Source organism: Colias eurytheme, chromosome 10, assembly GCF_061535395.1.
Source record: "Colias eurytheme isolate Ceu_HAF_F1 chromosome 10, ilColEury1 Martin Lab GWU primary, whole genome shotgun sequence".
Classification (NCBI taxonomy): Eukaryota; Metazoa; Arthropoda; class Insecta; order Lepidoptera; family Pieridae; genus Colias; species Colias eurytheme.
In genome coordinates, this window is record NC_142989.1 from 3,809,063 (window position 1) to 3,829,746 (window position 20,684).

Here is a 20,684-nt window from a genome sequence, read left to right on the forward strand (position 1 = left end):
ATTTTGCTCAAAAAGTATTCAAGGCGTTAAAGATTTAAACCCATTGCATATAAAAATATAATAAACATGATCCTTAGATTTATGTTCACCCATTTAAAAATAATGTAAGCGAATTAATTAATTATATCTTTAAATGGGTACAACAAGCTCTATAAAGGTTGTATGACTGGACAATTCTATATGAAATGTATTTTTTTAAAGTGAAACTTTTATTACATCGTCTCAAACTTTTTGGTCTGTGTAGCGCATGTCGCGTGTATCGCGGCTGCCGAGTAGGTATACCTACTCGGCAGCCGACCGTCACGCGACATGCGCTACACAAAGCAGTGTTCGGAACCGTTCGAACAGTTTCACTTTTACCGTGGTTTCATAAAACCACACAACATTTTTTTTCATTCCGTGATAATTGCGACATAATATTATTATGAAAATTAATCATTTAAACAAGTTTATTATCAGCACTATAAAAATATATTTAGGAAATCCCCAAATTCGACCAAAAATACTGGTAAAGACGGGTTTATTTTATGATGTCATAAACATGAGTCTGCAGTGCTTGATAAGTCTACTAAATATAGAGCTCAGTTCAACTAAATCGGCGAGCTTTATAAAATTAATTCAAGTAAATGGTTTTCACTTTGGTAAATTTTGAAATTTGCAACTATTTATGCATGCTTCTGCATCGAATTCAATTTAACTGAATAATGAACATTCCCCAAGATTCATTGCAATTTAATGTATTTATAGTGAAATAGCTGAAGCCCGCGGTTTTCGCAATGTACCCGGGTAAAAATAAACCTGGCTTTAATGAATCTCATTTCATACATTTTCAAGTTAATACTATCAGTAGGAGCCATTGAGTTACCATGTACTACGTACTAGAGAGGGCATCGCTACTAAACTATTTCTAACACGAGTTAGAGCCATCGTCTCAAACCATTTTTTTTGGTACATTGATTGGTTTTAATTGATAATTTTATTCATATTTTTTTTAATAAGATAAACAATATTTGTTTGTTACATTGATTGGTTTTAATTTATAAGTAATAAGAGGCAGAATATCTTCAGTGTATGACTCACTAACCGCCCCGCACCGCTGCGCTTGTTTCACAGATTTTGTTCGTGGTGTCCTCTCTTTAATAATACCTCAATGATAGGAGCAGGATTATTTATTCGAAAGTAGTCTTACATGCATTGGTACAAATCAACTAATTGATTATTGGATCACGTTCGCACCAAGGAATTGGTCAAACCTTCACAAAAGATCGACGTTGAAGTAGGTACTTTATTAGGGTTCCCTAACTAAAGGGTGCGTGACCCTATTACTAACTTTGCTTTCCGTCTCTCCGCCTGTCACAGAGCTTCCACAGAAGTGCTGAGAAACGAATGATAATAATAAATTATTTAAGTTCAAATACTAAAAAAAGAGATAGGTATATGCAACCATTGACAAATTAAAAAAAAACCTATAATTATATTGAACGCAATCTTCTATTCGCACCATAGTCAGTTTTTATGCACCTTTCTTATTATTTTTAACGCTACCTTTAAGATTTATCCAACGTTGGAAATTTGTCATATATTTTCTTGGAAAATTGTTTGAGATTATGGCTTACGAAGCTAGGTTTTTTTTTTTTACTTAAGATAGGGAAGCGCTTGACCACAATCTCGCCTGATGGAAAGCTGATGCGGTCTAAAGATGGTACGCGCTTCCCTACTAGGTACATTTTTAGCGTGAATTTTATTTGATTCATTATATAGGCCTACGTATAGAATCTAAAAAGAAAAATAAAAGCTAATTTTCATTCTTTTAACATGTAGATGGTTTCCAAAATTTGTTTTTGCAATGAATCAACGCTTTATAATTATCTTGTTAAATTTATTGTACCTCTTTTATTTTTTAGTCTGCGTCAGTAGCATTTTTTGTCATTTATGCAGAAAATAAGTGCTATAAATTCGTTCATTGTTATTTAACACGGAAATAATATCATCAGAATAATGCGTATCATACAAAATAAATTCCTTACCGAACTTTGTAAAGTAGGTTTCCGAGAAATTTACTGAAATTGTTCAAGTTACTCCCAACTAAAGTTTAGCAACATTAGCTAGGTTCCATTGCAATTTTTATTCCTAAAAAGTGTTCGCTGCTTCGCTAATTCAGCGCTCGTGTGAAATTGCTAAGAGGAAAGTGTTGTAGGCCATATATTTTCACCAAAGCTGCAAATTAGAACGAAGTTTCGCTCCCTAAAACATCTTTGCCAAGTTAATTCAGAGTAATTCAAAGACATTAAAACTTTAAAATTTCAGCTCGAATTTCTTGAATGGTATTTTATCTAATGATTTAAATTTGCAAACTCTTAGATGAAATCATATAATTACGCACCTTCCTGTAGATTTATGATTGGGAATTGGGTATCATTTGCCCGATTAGCATAAATAGGAGATGTCCGTTGGGTTGTAATTTATCAATTAATTATGTATTCGCAACACGATACAGATATAAAATTCATAGTGTACCTATCTGTTTTATTCTTTCCAATGACTGATGATTTTTTACTAGTTTAGTGACCTCGACTATTATGTAAGTAAGTGAATGATGTTTTAGTATGTTAAGTTTTGTCAATGAAGCTGTCAGTGGGTCAGATTTCTATTTTGTCCTTTTGTTTGATGTTTTTGAAGTGAAAACTTCTTTAGCGGCGTTGAGCACTTTTTCTGTAATGGGTATAAAATCTTAAACTCGCGTCAGGACACGTGACCTGATCGAAAAAGCGTAAGACGGATACCATTCCAAAATATCAAACATGCTCAACGTTAATAATCAAGTTTACACTTCTGCCGGCACTCCCGGAGTGCAACCCGTCTTTTTTTTTCTGATACGTATTACCTAAGTTTCCTCGATCCTACATATATTTTACTATCTACATAATATTATGAACATTAACATATCTAACTACATAATAGATGAATTTCTACAATACAATGCTGGTTGCTTATCAGCATCTATCACTAATAAATTAATAATCTATTCAGTTGCCCTAATCATTATTATAAGATATTATCATATTTTCAACTAATCACTATACCTATTGATACTATAAAAATGTAGGTATTCTAGACACCAATGAATTAAAATTAATAAAAACAATGTTTGCAGAATAGTGCAAATTAAATAAACAATTACAGAGAGATGTAGACGATATTATAGATATTATACATATAACTTGGAAACCATAATCTCTCTCAGATGCAAGCAGATCCTGGTGGATCATGGATGAATCACGTTTTAAGGCTCATAAATAGAGTAAAGCGTGTAATGAGTGTTCATTTTATAGTATTATTTAACGATTTTGTAAATAATTTATTAATAACACGATGCATTATATTATTAACTACCACTACTCAAGATATATTAAGGTGATAAAAAGCTACCAGCTTCATCGAGTAAATAATATAATGTCTTAAAAATATTATTATCTCCAAGTAATCACTTTAGTACAATACTGCCATAGTTATTTGAATGTACCTTATTGTTAAATAATGGCCACGTTTTCTACATCGACTATAATTTATTTTTATTGATTTAAAAACATTTTCATAACTAAATCTACAGCGAATTTAATTTTAATTTTGTATGCTTAAATATGCAATAAAACAATCAATTACTGACCTACTAAATGACAACAACTTAAAAATAAAATATAATAACAATAGTGTTCTGCAAGTGTTGCACATCCAAAAAATCATGACTAACATAAAATTAATGTCTATTAATTAATAATGTTTTAATCGCATGACTATTTTTAAATTGATTTCCCGGTAATTTGTGTACCTAGACCTAGCTTAGATAATCTAGGTCATGATATCTAGAATGAGTTTTAATTTTTAAATGTTAAATTTTATTGCTGAAGTGTTTGTATTTTTCTCTTTCATAGAATTTAATCCGGGTTATTTATATCCGTTATTTTTCATAATTAAGTCAATTTAAAAATAAATTGCAAGTAGGTATATCCCTCGGGTCACGTTATTGTATACCACTTATATAAGATTGCAAACTAACGTATTTTAATACCTATTTGATTAATAACCTAAGTATAATAATTGAACTTATTACCGTTTTATTCTTAAATAGTTTTATGCTTAAATTACTTAAGTAGGTTGCTTTATACTAGATATATTATGAATATATTAACATTGCAGTGTATTAAATTTATCTAATAAAAATACCTGGTAATAATATTATGTAGATACATACCTAGTATGATCCGTGTAAGAAGAAGAGCAGCGTGGTAGGTCTTTGAACTTAGGCCCACAAAACAACAAACACAAAGACTCGTATAAAAGTTACAGAGAGTGTTTATAATTATTAACATACTATTTTTCTAAAGCACTCTGTTGCAAGGTGAGTAATGTATAGTACGAGTGTTTTCTCTTAAACATTTTAAAAAGCGTGTAACAGGTTGGCTCTACATCGCATCGTAGTGTACAACGAAGATTCAAGACTCGCCTATTTTACTTAAAAAGCTATTTTTTAAGGCATTAGTGAGGAAATATCATCAACAACTTAATCTTACGTTCAATGTTTTAACGATTATTAAATTTTAATCTTTATTTTCGTTAAATATAAGAACATTTTTTTTAATATCACTGCAAAGTGTGGGTGTCTAAAAATAATATGGGATCAAGAAAATAAAAATTAAAATGTAATGTTGTGAAGTAACTTTATTTATCTCTTCATAATTTTAAATTGTATCCAATGAGGTTTTATAGGAAAATAGTAGAGTATAAACTCGATGATTAACAACTTAACAAAAAGAGGCCTTAAAAACATATAATAGGTATAATTAAATATGCAAATGTATAACCACATTAATATCACCGAAATCCATTTGAAGTACATATTATAAGAAAAAATAAATGACTTAGAGGTTCTTACTTCTAAAAAAACAGCCAGTATCCTTAACTTAGGTATTGTCAAAATTTATTTTCTACATAAAAATACGTATACATTTCTAATCCAGTCCCAATGTTATATCATAATTTATTAAAGAATTGAGAACTGTAACGGAATGATTCTTTCAGTCCCTACGACACGCCGACAGTCTTTAACAATTTATTATGAAATGAGTTTTCTTTTCGTGAAATTGTTTGGTCGTTTTCGTATTAATTGTTTGCTGTGGCTTATGAGGGCCTGGTAGAAGTTTGTCATGCGTAATTGCATTTCGAATTTCTCACAATGTTCAAGTAGAGTCGGGTACAGATATTTGAGCTCTGCGTGGTCTAATGTTGGAAATAGGTGATGTAAGGCATGGTCCCCGAACCTTGTAAGGGATTTGTAGTGGTTCCCAGCGTATTCTACCCTTTCGATGACTGTGTCGAGCTGATGAATGCCCCAGTCCAGGTATTCCTCTCTGAAAATTTACAACAGATTGATTAGGTAACGGTGTTTAAAATATTTGGTGGAGAAGTTATGACAATTAAAGTATGAGGAGTAATAATCAATAGTTCAAAGATAATAAATTATGAAATATTATGGAAGATACGTAAGAAAAAAGTGAAATGTATATTTGAATGCTAAACTACTTTTTAGTTTTGCATAATTTAATACAAGCATGATAATCCATGTTCACATAATTATTGTATTAGACACTTTGTGCAAATCGTCCGCCTAAAGGAACACATCAAGATTTTGCTCCAGATAATATTAGGTACCTATACGGTTATTATACAAATTTGAAAGTAGTGCAATAACCCGAAATAGAACCACATAACGTGACATACCTAATACCAATACTTAGTCGAAAGTGTCAAAAAACCGTTAGTAAAGAATAACTAGTACATCAAGAATGTTCAGTTTTATGCCTACCTACGTAACAACGACCAAATTGCAAATTCAGAACTTATAATTTTGTTCATAGTCATCACATAATTCAAGTCAAATTGCTTTTGTTCACAAAAAATCCACAGTCATGAAGGTGCGCCTTAATATCAAAACTTGAACCAATTTTCCGGATTATAAACGTTTTATTCGTTTTAAAACCAAGCAAGGAATTAAAAACGATGCATGCTCGATGTTCTGCATTCAACTGTACAATAGGAACAAATCTGGAGCAACAAAAGACGAGTGATTAAACCGGCATGTCACAATCGCAACGCATTGACACCAAAGTGAATAGAAACTGATATTAAACACGACCCACTTTACATTTGTTATCTTGTATTGAGATTTAAACTGCGTTAAAGAGAGTTCTGCAAAGCTTATACACAAAATTAATTTTAAATGAATTTATAGTTGGTTCTTTAGTAATTTGAAAGGACTGAGTTTAAGATTTAGTAGCTATGTAGTTGGCGACTTTGACCTTCTTTTACTAATTAAGAGGTAGATTACGTTGCGAAGTCTAATCCAACGTAGTATCAGAAATAATACCCAGTTAGACAAAAATGATTACAGTTTTGTTAAAAGTAAAATTATACTAAACTTTATATTAATAAAGAGCTTATGGCAATAATAATTTCTACTTATGGCATAATATAGAAGGTTTGCTGATCTACGGATCATTCAATGTATGTATTTTATTAAACTGAATTTTGGATATTTTCCACAACGAAGATGCAAATGTAAAATTCAATACTAAAGATAATATGTATTTAAAAATAAACGCCAACTAAGCCGCTTCAACCGGTTTGATTCAGCGCAATAGGACACTATATTAATAAATTGCTATTTTTATCCATTAAAGTAACAAAAAATTGTAGGGCTTCGACAATGAAGGACCGTCGAATGAATTTTGCGACCCTAATGCCTGTACTTATTTCTTATTATCCTAGAACCCTATTCTTAATCCCATTGGGAGTTTTCAATGCGTTAAAGATCGTCGTGTTTAGTCCTAAATAATATGTCAGTACTCAGTTATTTTATTCCTAGACTTATGAATAAGCGAAATTCAAAAGCGGTTTAATTGTTTTGTCTTTGAAATATAACTATTCGTTTTGAACCGTTATCAACAAATGTAGTGTATCTAAGTCTTTATATTTTAATCCTGCTATTTAAAGCTGAAATCGGTGATATGGTGATCTGTAAATCTCATCTCAAATGAAACGACAGACATACAAATTTTCGCATTTACAATGATATTTGTAATTAGTATGGATAAACGATAAACCGATTTAACCGGTTAAAATTACAGTCGCAACATTGCTTTGGAGTAAAAACATAATATTATATTATGACCTCAGGGTCGAGGCTACGACAATGTGAATATTTAATAAGGTTTTTATTAACACGGATATTTCCGTAATTAACAGGTTTTATCACAAATTATTATGTTATTTTTATTATAAAATGAATTTTCAGTTTTGTAAACATAACAAGGAAAATAAATATAATTCTTTAAATCTGGTGATCTGTAAATGTCCTTCGTAATTGCCAAATTATTGATAATTTTCTGCGTAATAAGTAAATGAACTCATAGCTGGAATTTAAATTTCGCTTTTAGCAGCAGTTGCATGAAAATAAATGTGGATTTCGGGAATTATATTGAAAATTCCAAAAGTTCATAAAATTTATATTTAAAGAGAATAAGTAAAGCTTTAAATATAATTATGGATCGATTCTGACAGAATTTATATTTGAATTATGTTGGTATATTATTATGGGAAAAGCATGAACTTTATTTTAAGTCTAACAATTTGATTCAAAATATTTTTACAAAAATAAAAACACATAAATGTTTCCTTCGTAACAATACAATACTAATTTAACTATCACATTTTTGAACAAAGTATGACAAAAACAGCATTAATTCGATGAGAAGTGCACAATTCTTGAAATTGTATGTTTATTGTCTGATAAATATTAAAATAATTTGATTTGAGCTCTTTATGTTTTCCGGTTTGATTAAGAACAGCCCAAGGTATTTATATTTCTCTACTTTTCCTTTTCTGTTGATATGATTTGTATAAATAATAATAAATCACAGTTTTCAAAATGCTTCGAATTGCGAATTACCTACCTACCTAGTTAATTTATAGACATTGTTTTACTATGTTTATAGATTTTAAATGTTAAGGAATTTCCTCAATGTATATATCAATACATAAAAAAAAATTACTTGCAATCGTAGTTAATTAAAATACAATACGCCAAAAGTAAATTAAGCTGTATTTAATTATTATTTGCGCATTCATAAATTGCACTCATAATCTTCCATAGGTACTCTTTAGCTATAGTTAAGTTTATTTTTTTTATTTTTAGCCAGAATGATATAATAATTGCCACACTTAAATTAAACGAAGGAACGAGAAAAAGATGAAGTGAATAAATGTGATTTATTCTGTTTTGGATATCAAATCTATTATTTTTATAACTATATAAAAACATTTCAGATATACGTTAATCAATCCTTTTAGATCTTATAAAAAAGCGAGTCGTTAAAGTTTATTTAGTTTAGATTTTTGCGCATTCGCTTGTGAAGTAATCGTCTAGTTCTTAGTTATAACATTATATCATTACCTTTTTTACATCCATTTCCATTACATGAAAATGATATTTCTACAAAAACTATACAAAACAATGTGAACACAAAATCATCATGGTACATAACCTTATACCTAATTTTAAAGTGCTGAGGTTAACGACTCAGCGCAAATTACAATAGTATGAAATCTACACCATATTTAAATCAAACTTGATATTTTTATTTATTTTTAACAATAAATACCTAATATAGATTCTTATTCTACTATCATCGATTCAATTATACTAACGATGCAAAAATACATTAACCACCTTGTTTGTAAATTTTCATAGCTCTCAAATAATGTAACTATTTGAACAGACTCTATCTTTTAAATTTATCAGTCTCTCTACATAAAAAAAATGTGTGCGTGTACTATAGTGTACACACGTAAGAAGTGAATCTTCTTTATGACCTTATTTTTCAAAAAATAATTTACTATATGTAACTTTACAGAAATACGCCGCATCGCGCGGTAGGGATAAGAAAAAGATGGCGCGTAACGAAAAAATGTTACACTAAATTTTTTTTCAACCCCGATAAAGAAGTTTCACTTCAAAAATATTCAAATAGTTCTTGTTATTTCTTACCTAGGTACATCGCCTTCAAAGAAGTTACTATGAGCATGGTGACCAGCGGTCAAGCCGAAGATCATGAAGATCTCACTGCTGATCATCACTGTGGCAATCCAAATGACGATCACCCATGGAAGGAACAAGCCACTACTAATCCACATCCATACGGGTAATATAATTGGAATTATATTTGTCCATGAAAATTTCATACCTTGATGACCGGCAACGCCTAACACAACGCTGTAAAACAAGGTTTTATTATAAAAACAAGATAATTATGTACTTTTAACTCACTATCCGTGTTCAAAGATTATTCAGCAATTATCTTTAATGTATACAATAAAAGTGTTAATACTTCGCTAGTAAAAAATTCTCTTTACATTACATTTAACAACTTAAAGGATAATTTATGATAAAATATACATACTCTTTTAGCAGAACGGCCAATGAAGTGAAAGCAAATACGATCGGATAATAAAACGCAGCCATTTGGGCCCAAATTGGTTTATTTGGGTTTGGCAGGAATTGAAGGAAGGGTTCTACGAGACTTAGCTCGATATCTTGCGCTGTGTTTGTATGCAGATGATGTGACATCGCGTGGGTTATTCTCCAGTCTCTAAAAAAAAAGTATTTAATTATTGATATAAATTTATTACAAATGTTATGTAAACTCTGTCAACAGAATTATTCGTACAATCAAACTTGCTTTTTGCGTATTCTTAAATTATGACCTAAATTCGTAGGTCACTGTCATTAGTACAATAGGTATAATGTTCGTTAAAATCGGGAAAGTTTTAAATCTAATATTTTTTTTAATTGTTTCAGTTAATAATACTCACGCATACGAAAACCCGCTGACGTTGAATAGATACATCCGCCAGCTATCAGATCTATGGAAGTAATTATGTGCGCAGATTGTTAGGGCGCTCAGCAAATAACCAAGAACAACCGTTGACAGAGCGCCCAATAACAAATGCTGTGTCCAAGCCCAGCAACACAAAGGACTTCCAATTAACAATAAAACAAATAGAACGTCGCTAACAAAGTCACTCTTTTTCCTAGCGTCCTTTGGTACATCTTTGAGCTTTGCAGCTATTTTCATTTTCAATGTTCTATAAAAACCGTCTTCGTTGAACGTAAATGGGGAGTTCCTAGGCGCAGAGGTCTTGCGAATAAAGTATTTAGGAAGGAATTCAGCGGCGACGCTGTTTATGTGGTGTGTCTCGAATTGTTCCGTTATGTCTGTGCCCTGAAAGGAGATTCGTATTAAATTATAATCATTGTGAGTGCAAAGATGTTTGTTATTTCATGAACATGGAAATAGCATTTGAAGTACTATTCCGGAAGAGGATCAGAAATTAGAATACTCTCGCAAAACATCGCGTTAATTTACTGGGCTTTGAGTTTTGAGCATCTGCGTCAAAATTTAAGGCATAACTTTCGTATCCACATGTTCTCTCCTTTAACGAATTAGACGGTTGTTTAACAAAATAGTATACAATATAAACCTTTATTTTTTTACTTGATTTCTTATCGAAATTCTTGAAATTAGACGATAAAAATATTTCCTTAACAAATTATTATTTTTTAACTGACGCTTTCGAAAAAATATACAATTTCGGTTTTTATCCTTTGGCTTGTAACTTTGAAGGTAAAATAAAAAAGAATACTTATTTAACTCATTGAAATCAAATTTTTAAAGGCGGGCTACCATTATACTATTCAAATTCATTTAATCAATTCAATGCTACTTTTTTTCCAAAATCAGCGAGTCGTGCAATAAAAGGCGTCTTTCCCTATATTCTGTAAAGTTCTTATTATATTTCACCCCATTTATTGGCCTTTATCTTAAAGTTTAATTTAATAGCAAATATATGCCTTAATTTGTAAGACATACAACTCAAATTATATAGTGCAATTTCGCCTACATTTTGAGCTGTAGAGTGTAGAGCGTTGTTCTAAATTTTGCAGCATTATAACTACACAAAGTGATAGTCAAAGTTGTAGATTGAAATCAAAACTTTGTCTATTATGCTATTTATTTGAAAGTTGTATAATTCGGAATGAGATAGTCTTGATCTCGGTTTTGATTATTTCTTTATTAGCTTTGTGACATTTTCACAAATAATGTTCTAAAACGGTGAATAGGTTAAGAAATGAAAATTTATGGAACAAACTATATAAGGGTGCTGTAGTATTACGTAAAAATAATATCTATGTAGGCAATTTCAATTGTATATTTTTAATAATATCTTTATAACGTGAAACGTTGTCCATATGTGTTTACACATGTAACAACAACGTACGTAGGTAAATGGCTTGCACAATATAAAATGTATTTTTATAATTTTATGAACAAAAAATCGTTTTCTTCAGTTTTTTTATCATGAAATGTCATGGCATTTATTGGAGAACATATCCTGACAATTTTTGTGTACTTTTTTAAGATTTTAAAATAAGATAAATGACGATATCTTAACGTAAATAAATATTTATATATTTCAATGAGGACTAATAATTGAAGAAAATACGAAAACAACTTGAACCTAAAAAATATTGTAGACCGTAACTTTAGTTGCTCTACTCTCAGAAAAATATTTTACTAGTATTTTTTTTTAATCATTTTAAGTTTCCGAAACAGACATCAATCAAAGTAATTACTATTTAATTATAAATAACGTACCGTCGTAACTCTTATGACGTGAGCAAAATACGCAATTTGGAAAATACTGAAGTGGAAACGTATGATAATATCAATTTGGACAAAAAATATACCGTCCTAATTGAGAACCTTTTTTTGAAGTCGGTTAAAAACTTAAAGTACTTGTATCCAAAGAAGCAATATGAGGAGATAAAATAAACAGTCGACTTCAGAAAACGCATTGAAGAGGAAGGCGATAGAGGTGGAAGCTCAGTTCAAACTTTATGCAAATAAGCAAGCACACATCCAATATAGTTTTGTTTTGAATAAATGTCTTACGTACGTACGTTTTTACATAGTTTGTAACCATTGGGATATTAAAAAAAGTATATCTGTTTTATTATTATTTATTATTTACAAATGATAAAATCGTATGATTTTCAACATATTATCATACTTTTATGATATTTGGAGCATAAATTCTACAGATTAAGTTTGTGAAATAAGATATAAGTAAATAAATGAAAAATAAACAAATAATTTTGTTTGTGCAATAACAAGAAATAAGACTTGTAGCTAAATTGCTATTTCTATGTAATTTTTGTAATTTTAAACCGGAATTTTATGTTGATAAATTATTATCACATATTAATGTATACAGTATGTTTGTGTGTATCTTTAGTAACTAAAGACAAACATTACATGTACCTTATGAATACTGCACTATTATTATTATTAAGTCTGTATAGCTGAAAAACTTATAGCTATTTTCCATTGTTTACTTAATGACCATAAGTTAATGATACTGTTTTAATTTGTTTTTACCTTCCTATGAATTGCTGTAATCCAAGCATGTTTTTGTTATTAGACGTAAGATATACGTCTATTCGAAAAAACATATCAAGAAGTATGTTTTCATTTCAGTAATTAAGAAACCAAGAGAGAATTTACATACTTTTATGCTGTAAAAAGGATTTTTATGCTCACTTTTATGTTTATATTCTAAGGAAAAGGAAATGTACTTAAAAATCTACATAACGGAGATAGGTATATGACAGAGAGGAAATTTTAATTAAGATAATATTTAATAGAGTAAGGCTAACTTCTGGTACAGGCATAACTTCGGATTAAAATTGCGATGGTTTTGTACTTTTAACTTTAGTATATTCCAATAAAAAGCATTTTTCGTCTATCTATCTTGTATCTTGCATAGAAAAATTGTTGTTCCGTTAACATGTAGAATAAGTTCTATAGTTCGTCATAGTTTTTAGAAAGAGGTCTGGTTAATTGAGCCTTAAAAATCAACTTTTTATAAAACGCTATCTGCTCTATCAACTTCCCTTTTCCCGCTTTTACTAGCAAAGCATTTCTTTGAATTGAAAAACTGAAAATGCTTTAAAAAATCATACGTGATCTTCCTTAAAACAAAGCAGTATATGACAAAAAATAAATTAATTAAAGCACTACATAATGAAATATTCACTAATATTAAACAAATGTGAATAACTATAAATATTTTTTTCATTTCTTACCTTGGTACATTCAAGCCATTGCGGTCCGCCTGGGTGTGAAGAAATAAAGTCTGTCAAATCGTAAAGACTATCATGTATTCTCCAGAGACCTTCAGCACCATCTTGTATTCGTTTGGCTGCTAACCATCCTTGCCCTGATTTTGGCTCCTCATCACGTAATAGTGGATATGGAAGATTTGGAAAACTAATCTGCTGCCGGTCACTGTTTGGTGCCATGGTTCTGAAATATAGTATTAAAGTATGAAATTACCTATAATATTGTTTGTCTGTTATGTACTCTACTTCTGAACCGATTTTAATTAAATTAAGCACATTGTGCTCATTGTGTGCAGTTTAAACTTGAAAGATATCTTTAATATATGAATATTGTAATTTATGTGTCTCGTTGTTTGTCCGCTACGGACTACTATTGAACCGATTTTAATAAAATTGAGCTGCTGATAGAGTGCAATTTTTGCCAAAAAAAGTTTTTACTACCCCTACGTAGCCGGGACCATTATATAATTTTTAGCACTGGTAAATATATTTTTGGAAAAACCACGATTTGGAAATAAGAGTGAAAAATAATACCTTCGCTTAGAGGTAAGACCTTCGCTTAGAGAGTGCTTAAAATAATTAAAAGGGATTTGAAGTTTTTAGAAAAATTAAAGTAAAATTTTTTATTAACTGATTTTCATAAAAAATGTCCTTCAATTGTTCTATGTTCAACAATCTTAATTGGGTATATAATTTTAAATTAAATGCTAATATGCACTTTATATTATAATAAACAAAAAAGCTAAATTAAAACATAGGTATTCAATTATTACTTAATTTTAACAAACTAACAAAAACTAACTCTGACTGGCCTTGTGAACATCTGAAATGTGTTTGCCAGAAAAAAATCGAATTAAATTATAATAGTAGCTACAAAATATACTATATCTACTTACAATATTTTATATTTTTATCTACTATATTTTATCTACTTATTATATAGTAACTACTGAATTTCATCTAAAAGAAACTGCATGTGAATCGAAAATCATTTTTCGGATGCTTATGTTTAACTCTATGATTTATCATATAATAAATAACATTTACCACTACAATAATATCATTTATTTAGATAATAACTATGAAAAAGACAGTTATTTTTATCGGCAATTAAATTTTTACGATGAAATACCTATATTTTATACGGAAGATTTGTAGAAGTTGCAGGGTTCACGGTTACCAGTTGACAATAATAAACAAAGATTATTTGTATTCATTTTAATAACTATAGAGAGTGTATCATTATAAATAAAGTCTAAAATCGCAGAAATACTCTATTTATAAAAACGTTAATGACAATAACATAGGAAAAAAACCCGATTAGTAATCAATTAGGTTAATTAATTCACAGATTAATGCCATTTTATATAATTTTATCTATTGTTTAGATAATATCTTTTATAAATTGTACCTAAACAAAAAAAATACAGTCCGTAGGTACTGTACCCGTATGTAAATTCAACATACGAGCGGTCAATGAATTGTGTATATTTTTGTTTACAAGCAAGTTAGGAATTAAAAAAAATAAAAGTAATCGTATCATAGGTACTTACCAATTTATTTTTTTATATTCACTACGTTCTTATTCGTTTCTTTTTTCCATTTACGCACTAATGTTATATTGTGCTGTTACGTTAAAATTAGATAAACATTTGTAACAAAAAATATCTAATCGCGACTCGGTAAGGCCGGCCGTCACGCGAAGCTGATTGGCCGTGACTGGCTGCGCTTGCGATTAAAACGGTTCATTTTGGAGTTTCATTGGCAACGTCCTATATGTGGTAGTTTAATTTATTTTGAATAATAACACAATATTACCATTTTGTTGCGCTTGTATTCACGTTACAATCGATTCATGCTTTAATGAATTTCTACTTTTATTCATAAAATGACGTTTACCTGTAATAATTATGTGTAAGTTGTTATCATAATACCATTGATAATTATTAGATAATATTTTAATATTCAATTGTTCATGTTAAGCAATTAAGTCTTGTTTACGCTATTTTTCAGGTGTCAATAAAACGTTTGTTCACATAATTGTGTATGTTAGAAAAATTTATAAATTCTAAAAATGCACCTTGCGCTGTAACATGCACATGAAGTGGGTATAGGTATTTGATTTGGCGATGAAAACATTATGTTATTAAAGAGTACTTGTTACTTATTAGAGTAAATAATTGTCATTAAATCGGTGTTGAAATTAAAACTGGATCCAAATTATATGAAAATACGGATAAGAACCTTCAGGTCTATTTCTTAAAGTCATTTTAAAAATAAGTTCAATTCGTATTAAATTTGTGGTTTTTTGGCTCTACAATAATATAGGTGTTTGTAAATTTGATCTCATAAGCTGGTTTATATTTGCTTAGGAGTCACAAGGCCAATTGTACCTCTCTTTCGTTGTTCAACAAAAAATAAATGTTCTTTTAAACAAAAAATGAAAAATACTTAGGCGGTTACCTTACTGTAAGGCTTACACTGTAGTAGATATCGGATCATGTTACTCTTACATGTAAAAAAACCATCTTTGAAGTTCTCATTTACCATTTTTTTAAGTTAAACTTCTTTAAGCACGTTGAGAGTAAAATTTCAAGGTCGCGTCATGGCAATACCATCTCGTTATGGCGTAAGGCGACGATTTTGGTATATTTGAATCTTGCCAAAGAAGTTTCACTTCTGACACCGCACACGCTCGTTTTTTAATTTCATAATTACATTATTTAGCTTTTCATAGAATAACAATTAACAAAAGTAGTAGGTACTTTTGTTAATTGTTGTATGGAGTAAATCAGGAAATAAGTGTCGGGACTAAACATGTTTGCCTTTAACAAAGCCTTTATAGATAATGCATATGAATCAATTTATGTATATAATTAGAAGGCTTTAGTTTCACCGTTCTTAGAAATATATCTACCTGGAAAGCGGTGATATTTTTTTGAAATTTGACGCTATCTCTTGAAGAAGAAGTATCCAAAAGATATAAAGGCTTACTACGGACATAATAGAATGAATATAAAATCTGACTAGAGGATCCTTCAGCTTATCGATGCATCTGGCGCGGAAGCTTATTGTATATTGTAACGCATTTAACAATCACTACATAGTATAAAACAAAGTCGTTTTCTCTGTCCCTATGTCCCTATGTATGCTTAAATCTTTAAAACTACGCAACGGATTTTGATGCGGTTTTTTTAATAGTCTATAGAGTGATTCAAGAGGAAGGTTTAAGTATATATCTAGCTTCCGCCCACGACTTTGTACGTGCATCCACGTTTTTCCCCGTTCATACACAAACACAAACACTAACATGAAAACGAACAACGAACAACGAACAACGAACAGCGAACAGCGAACAGCGAACAGCGAACAGCGAACAGCGAACAGCGAACAGCGAACAGCGAACAGCGAACAGCGAACAGCGAACAGCGAACAGCGAACAGCGAACAGCGAACAGCGAACAGCGAACAGCGAACAGCGAACAGCGAACAGCGAACAGCGAACAGCGAACAGCGAACAGCGAACAGCGAACAGCGAACAGCGAACAGCGAACAGCGAACAGCGAACAGCGAACAGCGAACAGCGAACAGCGAACAGCGAACAGCGAACAGCGAACAGCGAACAGCGAACAGCGAACAGCGAACAGCGAACAGCGAACAGCGAACAGCGAACAGCGAACAGCGAACAGCGAACAGCGAACAGCGAACAGCGAACAGCGAACAGCGAACAGCGAACAGCGAACAGCGAACAGCGAACAGCGAACAGCGAACAGCGAACAGCGAACAGCGAACATCGAACATCGAACATCGAACATCGAACAGCGAACAACGAACAACGAACAACGAACAACGAACAACGAACAACGAACAACGAACAACGAACAACGAACAACGAACAACGAACAACGAACAACGAACAACGAACAATGTGAATGTGAATGTGAATGTGAATGTGAATGTGAATGTGAATGTGAATGTGAATGTGAATGTGAATGTGAATGTGAATGTGAATGTGAATGTGAATGTGAATGTGAATGTGAATGTGAATGTGAATGTGAATGTGAATGTGAATGTGAATGTGAATGTGAATGTGAATGTGAATGTGAATGTGAATGTGAATGTGAATGTGAATGTGAATGTGAATGTGAATGTGAATGTGAATGTGAATGTGAAAGTAAATGTTCGTTTGCGAACAGCGAACAACTAATAACGAACAACGAACAACGAACAACGAACAACGAACAACGAACAACGAACAACGAACAACGAACAACGAACAACGAACAACGAACAACGAACAACGAACAACGAACAACGAACAACGAACAACGAACAACGAACAACGAACAACGAACAACGAACAACGAACAACGAACAACGAACAACGAACAATGTGAATGTGAATGTGAATGTGAATGTGAATGTGAATGTGAATGTGAATGTGAATGTGAATGTGAATGTGAATGTGAATGTGAATGTGAATGTGAATGTGAATGTGAATGTGAATGTGAATGTGAATGTGAATGTGAATGTGAATGTGAATGTGAATGTGAATGTGAATGTGAATGTGAATGTGAATGTGAATGTGAATGTGAATGTGAATGTGAATGTGAATGTGAATGTGAATGTGAATGTGAATGTGAATGTGAATGTGAAAAAAAATGTTCGTTTGCGAACAGCGAACAACTAATAACGAACAACGAACAACGAACAACGAACAACGAACAACGAACAACGAACAACGAACAACGAACAACGAACAACGAACAACGAACAACGAACAACGAACAACGAACAACGAACAACGAACAACGAACAACGAACAACGAACAACGAACAACGAACAACGAACAACGAACAACGAACAACGAACAACGAACAACGAACAACGAACAACGAACAACGAACAACGAACAACGAACAACGAACAACGAACAATGTGAATGTGAATGTGAATGTGAATGTGAATGTGAATGTGAATGTGAATGTGAATGTGAATGTGAATGTGAATGTGAATGTGAATGTGAATGTGAATGTGAATGTGAATGTGAATGTGAATGTGAATGTGAATGTGAATGTGAATGTGAATGTGAATGTGAATGTGAATGTGAATGTGAATGTGAAAGTAAATGTTCGTTTGCGAACAGCGAACAACTAATAACGAACAACGAACAACGAACAACGAACAACGAACAACGAACAACGAACAACGAACAACGAACAACGAACAACGAACAACGAACAACGAACAACGAACAACGAACAACGAACAACGAACAACGAACAACGAACAACGAACAACGAACAACGAACAACGAACAACGAACAACGAACAACGAACAACGAACAACGAACAACGAACAACGAACAACGAACAACGCACAACGAACAACGAACAACGAACAACGAACAACGAACAACGCACAACGAACAACGAACAACGAACATCGAACATTGAACAACGAACAACGAACAACGAACAACGAACAACGAACAACGAACAACGAACAACGAACAACGAACAACGAACAACGAACAACGAACAACGAACAACGAACAACGAACAACGAACAACGAACAACGAACAACGAACAACGAACAACGAACAACGAACAACGAACAACGAACAACGAACAACGAACAACGAACATCGAACATTGAACAACGAATGTGAATGTGAATGTGAATGTGAATGTGAATGTGAATGTGAATGTGAATGTGAATGTGAATGTGAATGTGAATGTGAATGTGAATGTGAATGTGAATGTGAATGTGAATGTGAATGTGAATGTGAATGTGAATGTGAATGTGAATGTGAATGTGAATGTGAATGTGAATGTGAATGTGAATGTGAATGTGAATGTGAATGTGAATGTGAATGTGAATGTGAATGTGAATGTGAATGTGAATGTGAATGTGAATGTGAATGTGAATGTGAATGTGAATGTGAATGTGAATGTGAATGTGAATGTGAATGTGAATGTGAATGTGAATGTGAATGTGAATGTGAATGTGAATGTGAATGTGAATGTGAATGTGAATGTGAATGTGAATGTGAATGTGAATGTGAATGTGAATGTGAATGTGAATGTGAATGTGAATGTGAATGTGAATGTGAATGTGAATGTGAATGTGAATGTGAATGTGAATGTGAATGTGAATGTGAAAGTAAATGTTCGTTTGCGAACAGCGAACAACTAATAACGAACAACGAACAACGAACAACGAACAACGAACAACGAACAACGAACAACGAACAACGAACAACGAACAACGAACAACGAACAACGAACAACGAACAACGAACAACGAACAACGAACAACGAACAACGAACAACGAACAACGAACAACGAACAACGCACAACGAACAACGAACAACGAACAACGAACAACGAACAACGAACAACGAACAACGAACAACGAACAACGAACAACGAACAACGAACAACGAACAACGAACAACGAACAACGAACAACGAACAACGAACAACGAACAACGAACAACGCACAACGAACAACGAACAACGAACAACGAACAACGAACAACGCACAACGAACAACGAACAACGAACATCGAACATCGAACAGCGAACAGCGAACAGCGAACAGCGAACAGCGAACAGCGAACAGCGAACAGCGAACAGCGAACAGCGAACAGCGAACAGCGAACAGCGAACAGCGAACAGCGAACAGCGAACAGCGAACAGCGAACAGCGAACAGCGAACAGCGAACAGCGAACAGCGAACAGCGAACAGCGAACAGCGAACAGCGAACAGCGAACAGCGAACAGCGAACAGCGAACAGCGAACAGCGAACAGCGAACAGCGAACAGCGAACAGCGAACAGCGAACAGCGAACAGCGAACAGCGAACAGCGAACAGCGAACAGCGAACAGCGAACAGCGAACAGCGAACAGCGAACAGCGAACAGCGAACAGCGAACAGCGAACAGCGAACATCGAACATCGAACATCGAACATCGAACATCGAACAACGAACAACGAACAACGAACAACGAACAACGAACAACGAACAACGAACAACGAACAACGAACAACGAACAACGAACAACGAACAACGAACAACGAACAACGAACAACGAACAACGAACAACGAACAACGAACAACGAACAACGAACAACGAACAACGAACAACGAACAACGAACAACGAACAACGAACAACGAACAACGAACAACGAACAACGAACAACGAACAACGAACAACGAACAACGAACAACGAACAACGAACAACGAACAACGAACAACGAACAACGAACAACGAACAACGAACAACGAACAACGAACAACGAACAACGAACAACGAACAACGAACAACGAACAACGAACAACGAACAACGAACAACGAACAACGAACAACGAACAAC

The 20,684-nt window shown here is 32.5% G+C and overlaps 1 protein-coding gene across 1 annotated transcript; it reads right to left on the reverse strand.

The window, feature by feature from the left end:
* Positions 1-4,856: 4,856 nt before the first annotated feature.
* LOC149905101 (cytochrome b5-related protein-like) lies at positions 4,857-15,029 on the reverse strand. The gene is made up of 6 exons (XM_090106454.1): positions 14,851-15,029; positions 13,262-13,481; positions 9,928-10,337; positions 9,516-9,704; positions 9,104-9,328; positions 4,857-5,408 (listed from the first exon to the last, which is right to left on the reverse strand). The coding sequence occupies exons 2-6, from the start codon at positions 13,475-13,477 to the stop codon at positions 5,114-5,116; spliced, it is 1,335 nt and encodes a 444-aa protein (XP_089962580.1). The 5' UTR covers positions 13,478-13,481; positions 14,851-15,029; the 3' UTR covers positions 4,857-5,113.
* Positions 15,030-20,684: the final 5,655 nt, after the last annotated feature.

What these genes read in the sequence shown, in the direction of transcription:
- LOC149905101 (XM_090106454.1), bottom strand. Translation starts at nt 13,477, where the DNA reads ATGGCACCAAACAGTGACCGGCAGCAGATTAGTTTTCCAAATCTTCCA. An exon ending in AATGGCTTGAATGTACCAAG is followed by an intron (nt 10,338 to 13,261) that starts GTAAGAAATGAA and finishes ATCTCCTTTCAG; the next exon opens with GGCACAGACATAACGGAACA. An exon ending in TTTGAAGGCGATGTACCTAG is followed by an intron (nt 5,409 to 9,103) that starts GTAAGAAATAAC and finishes GTAAATTTTCAG; the next exon opens with AGAGGAATACCTGGACTGGG.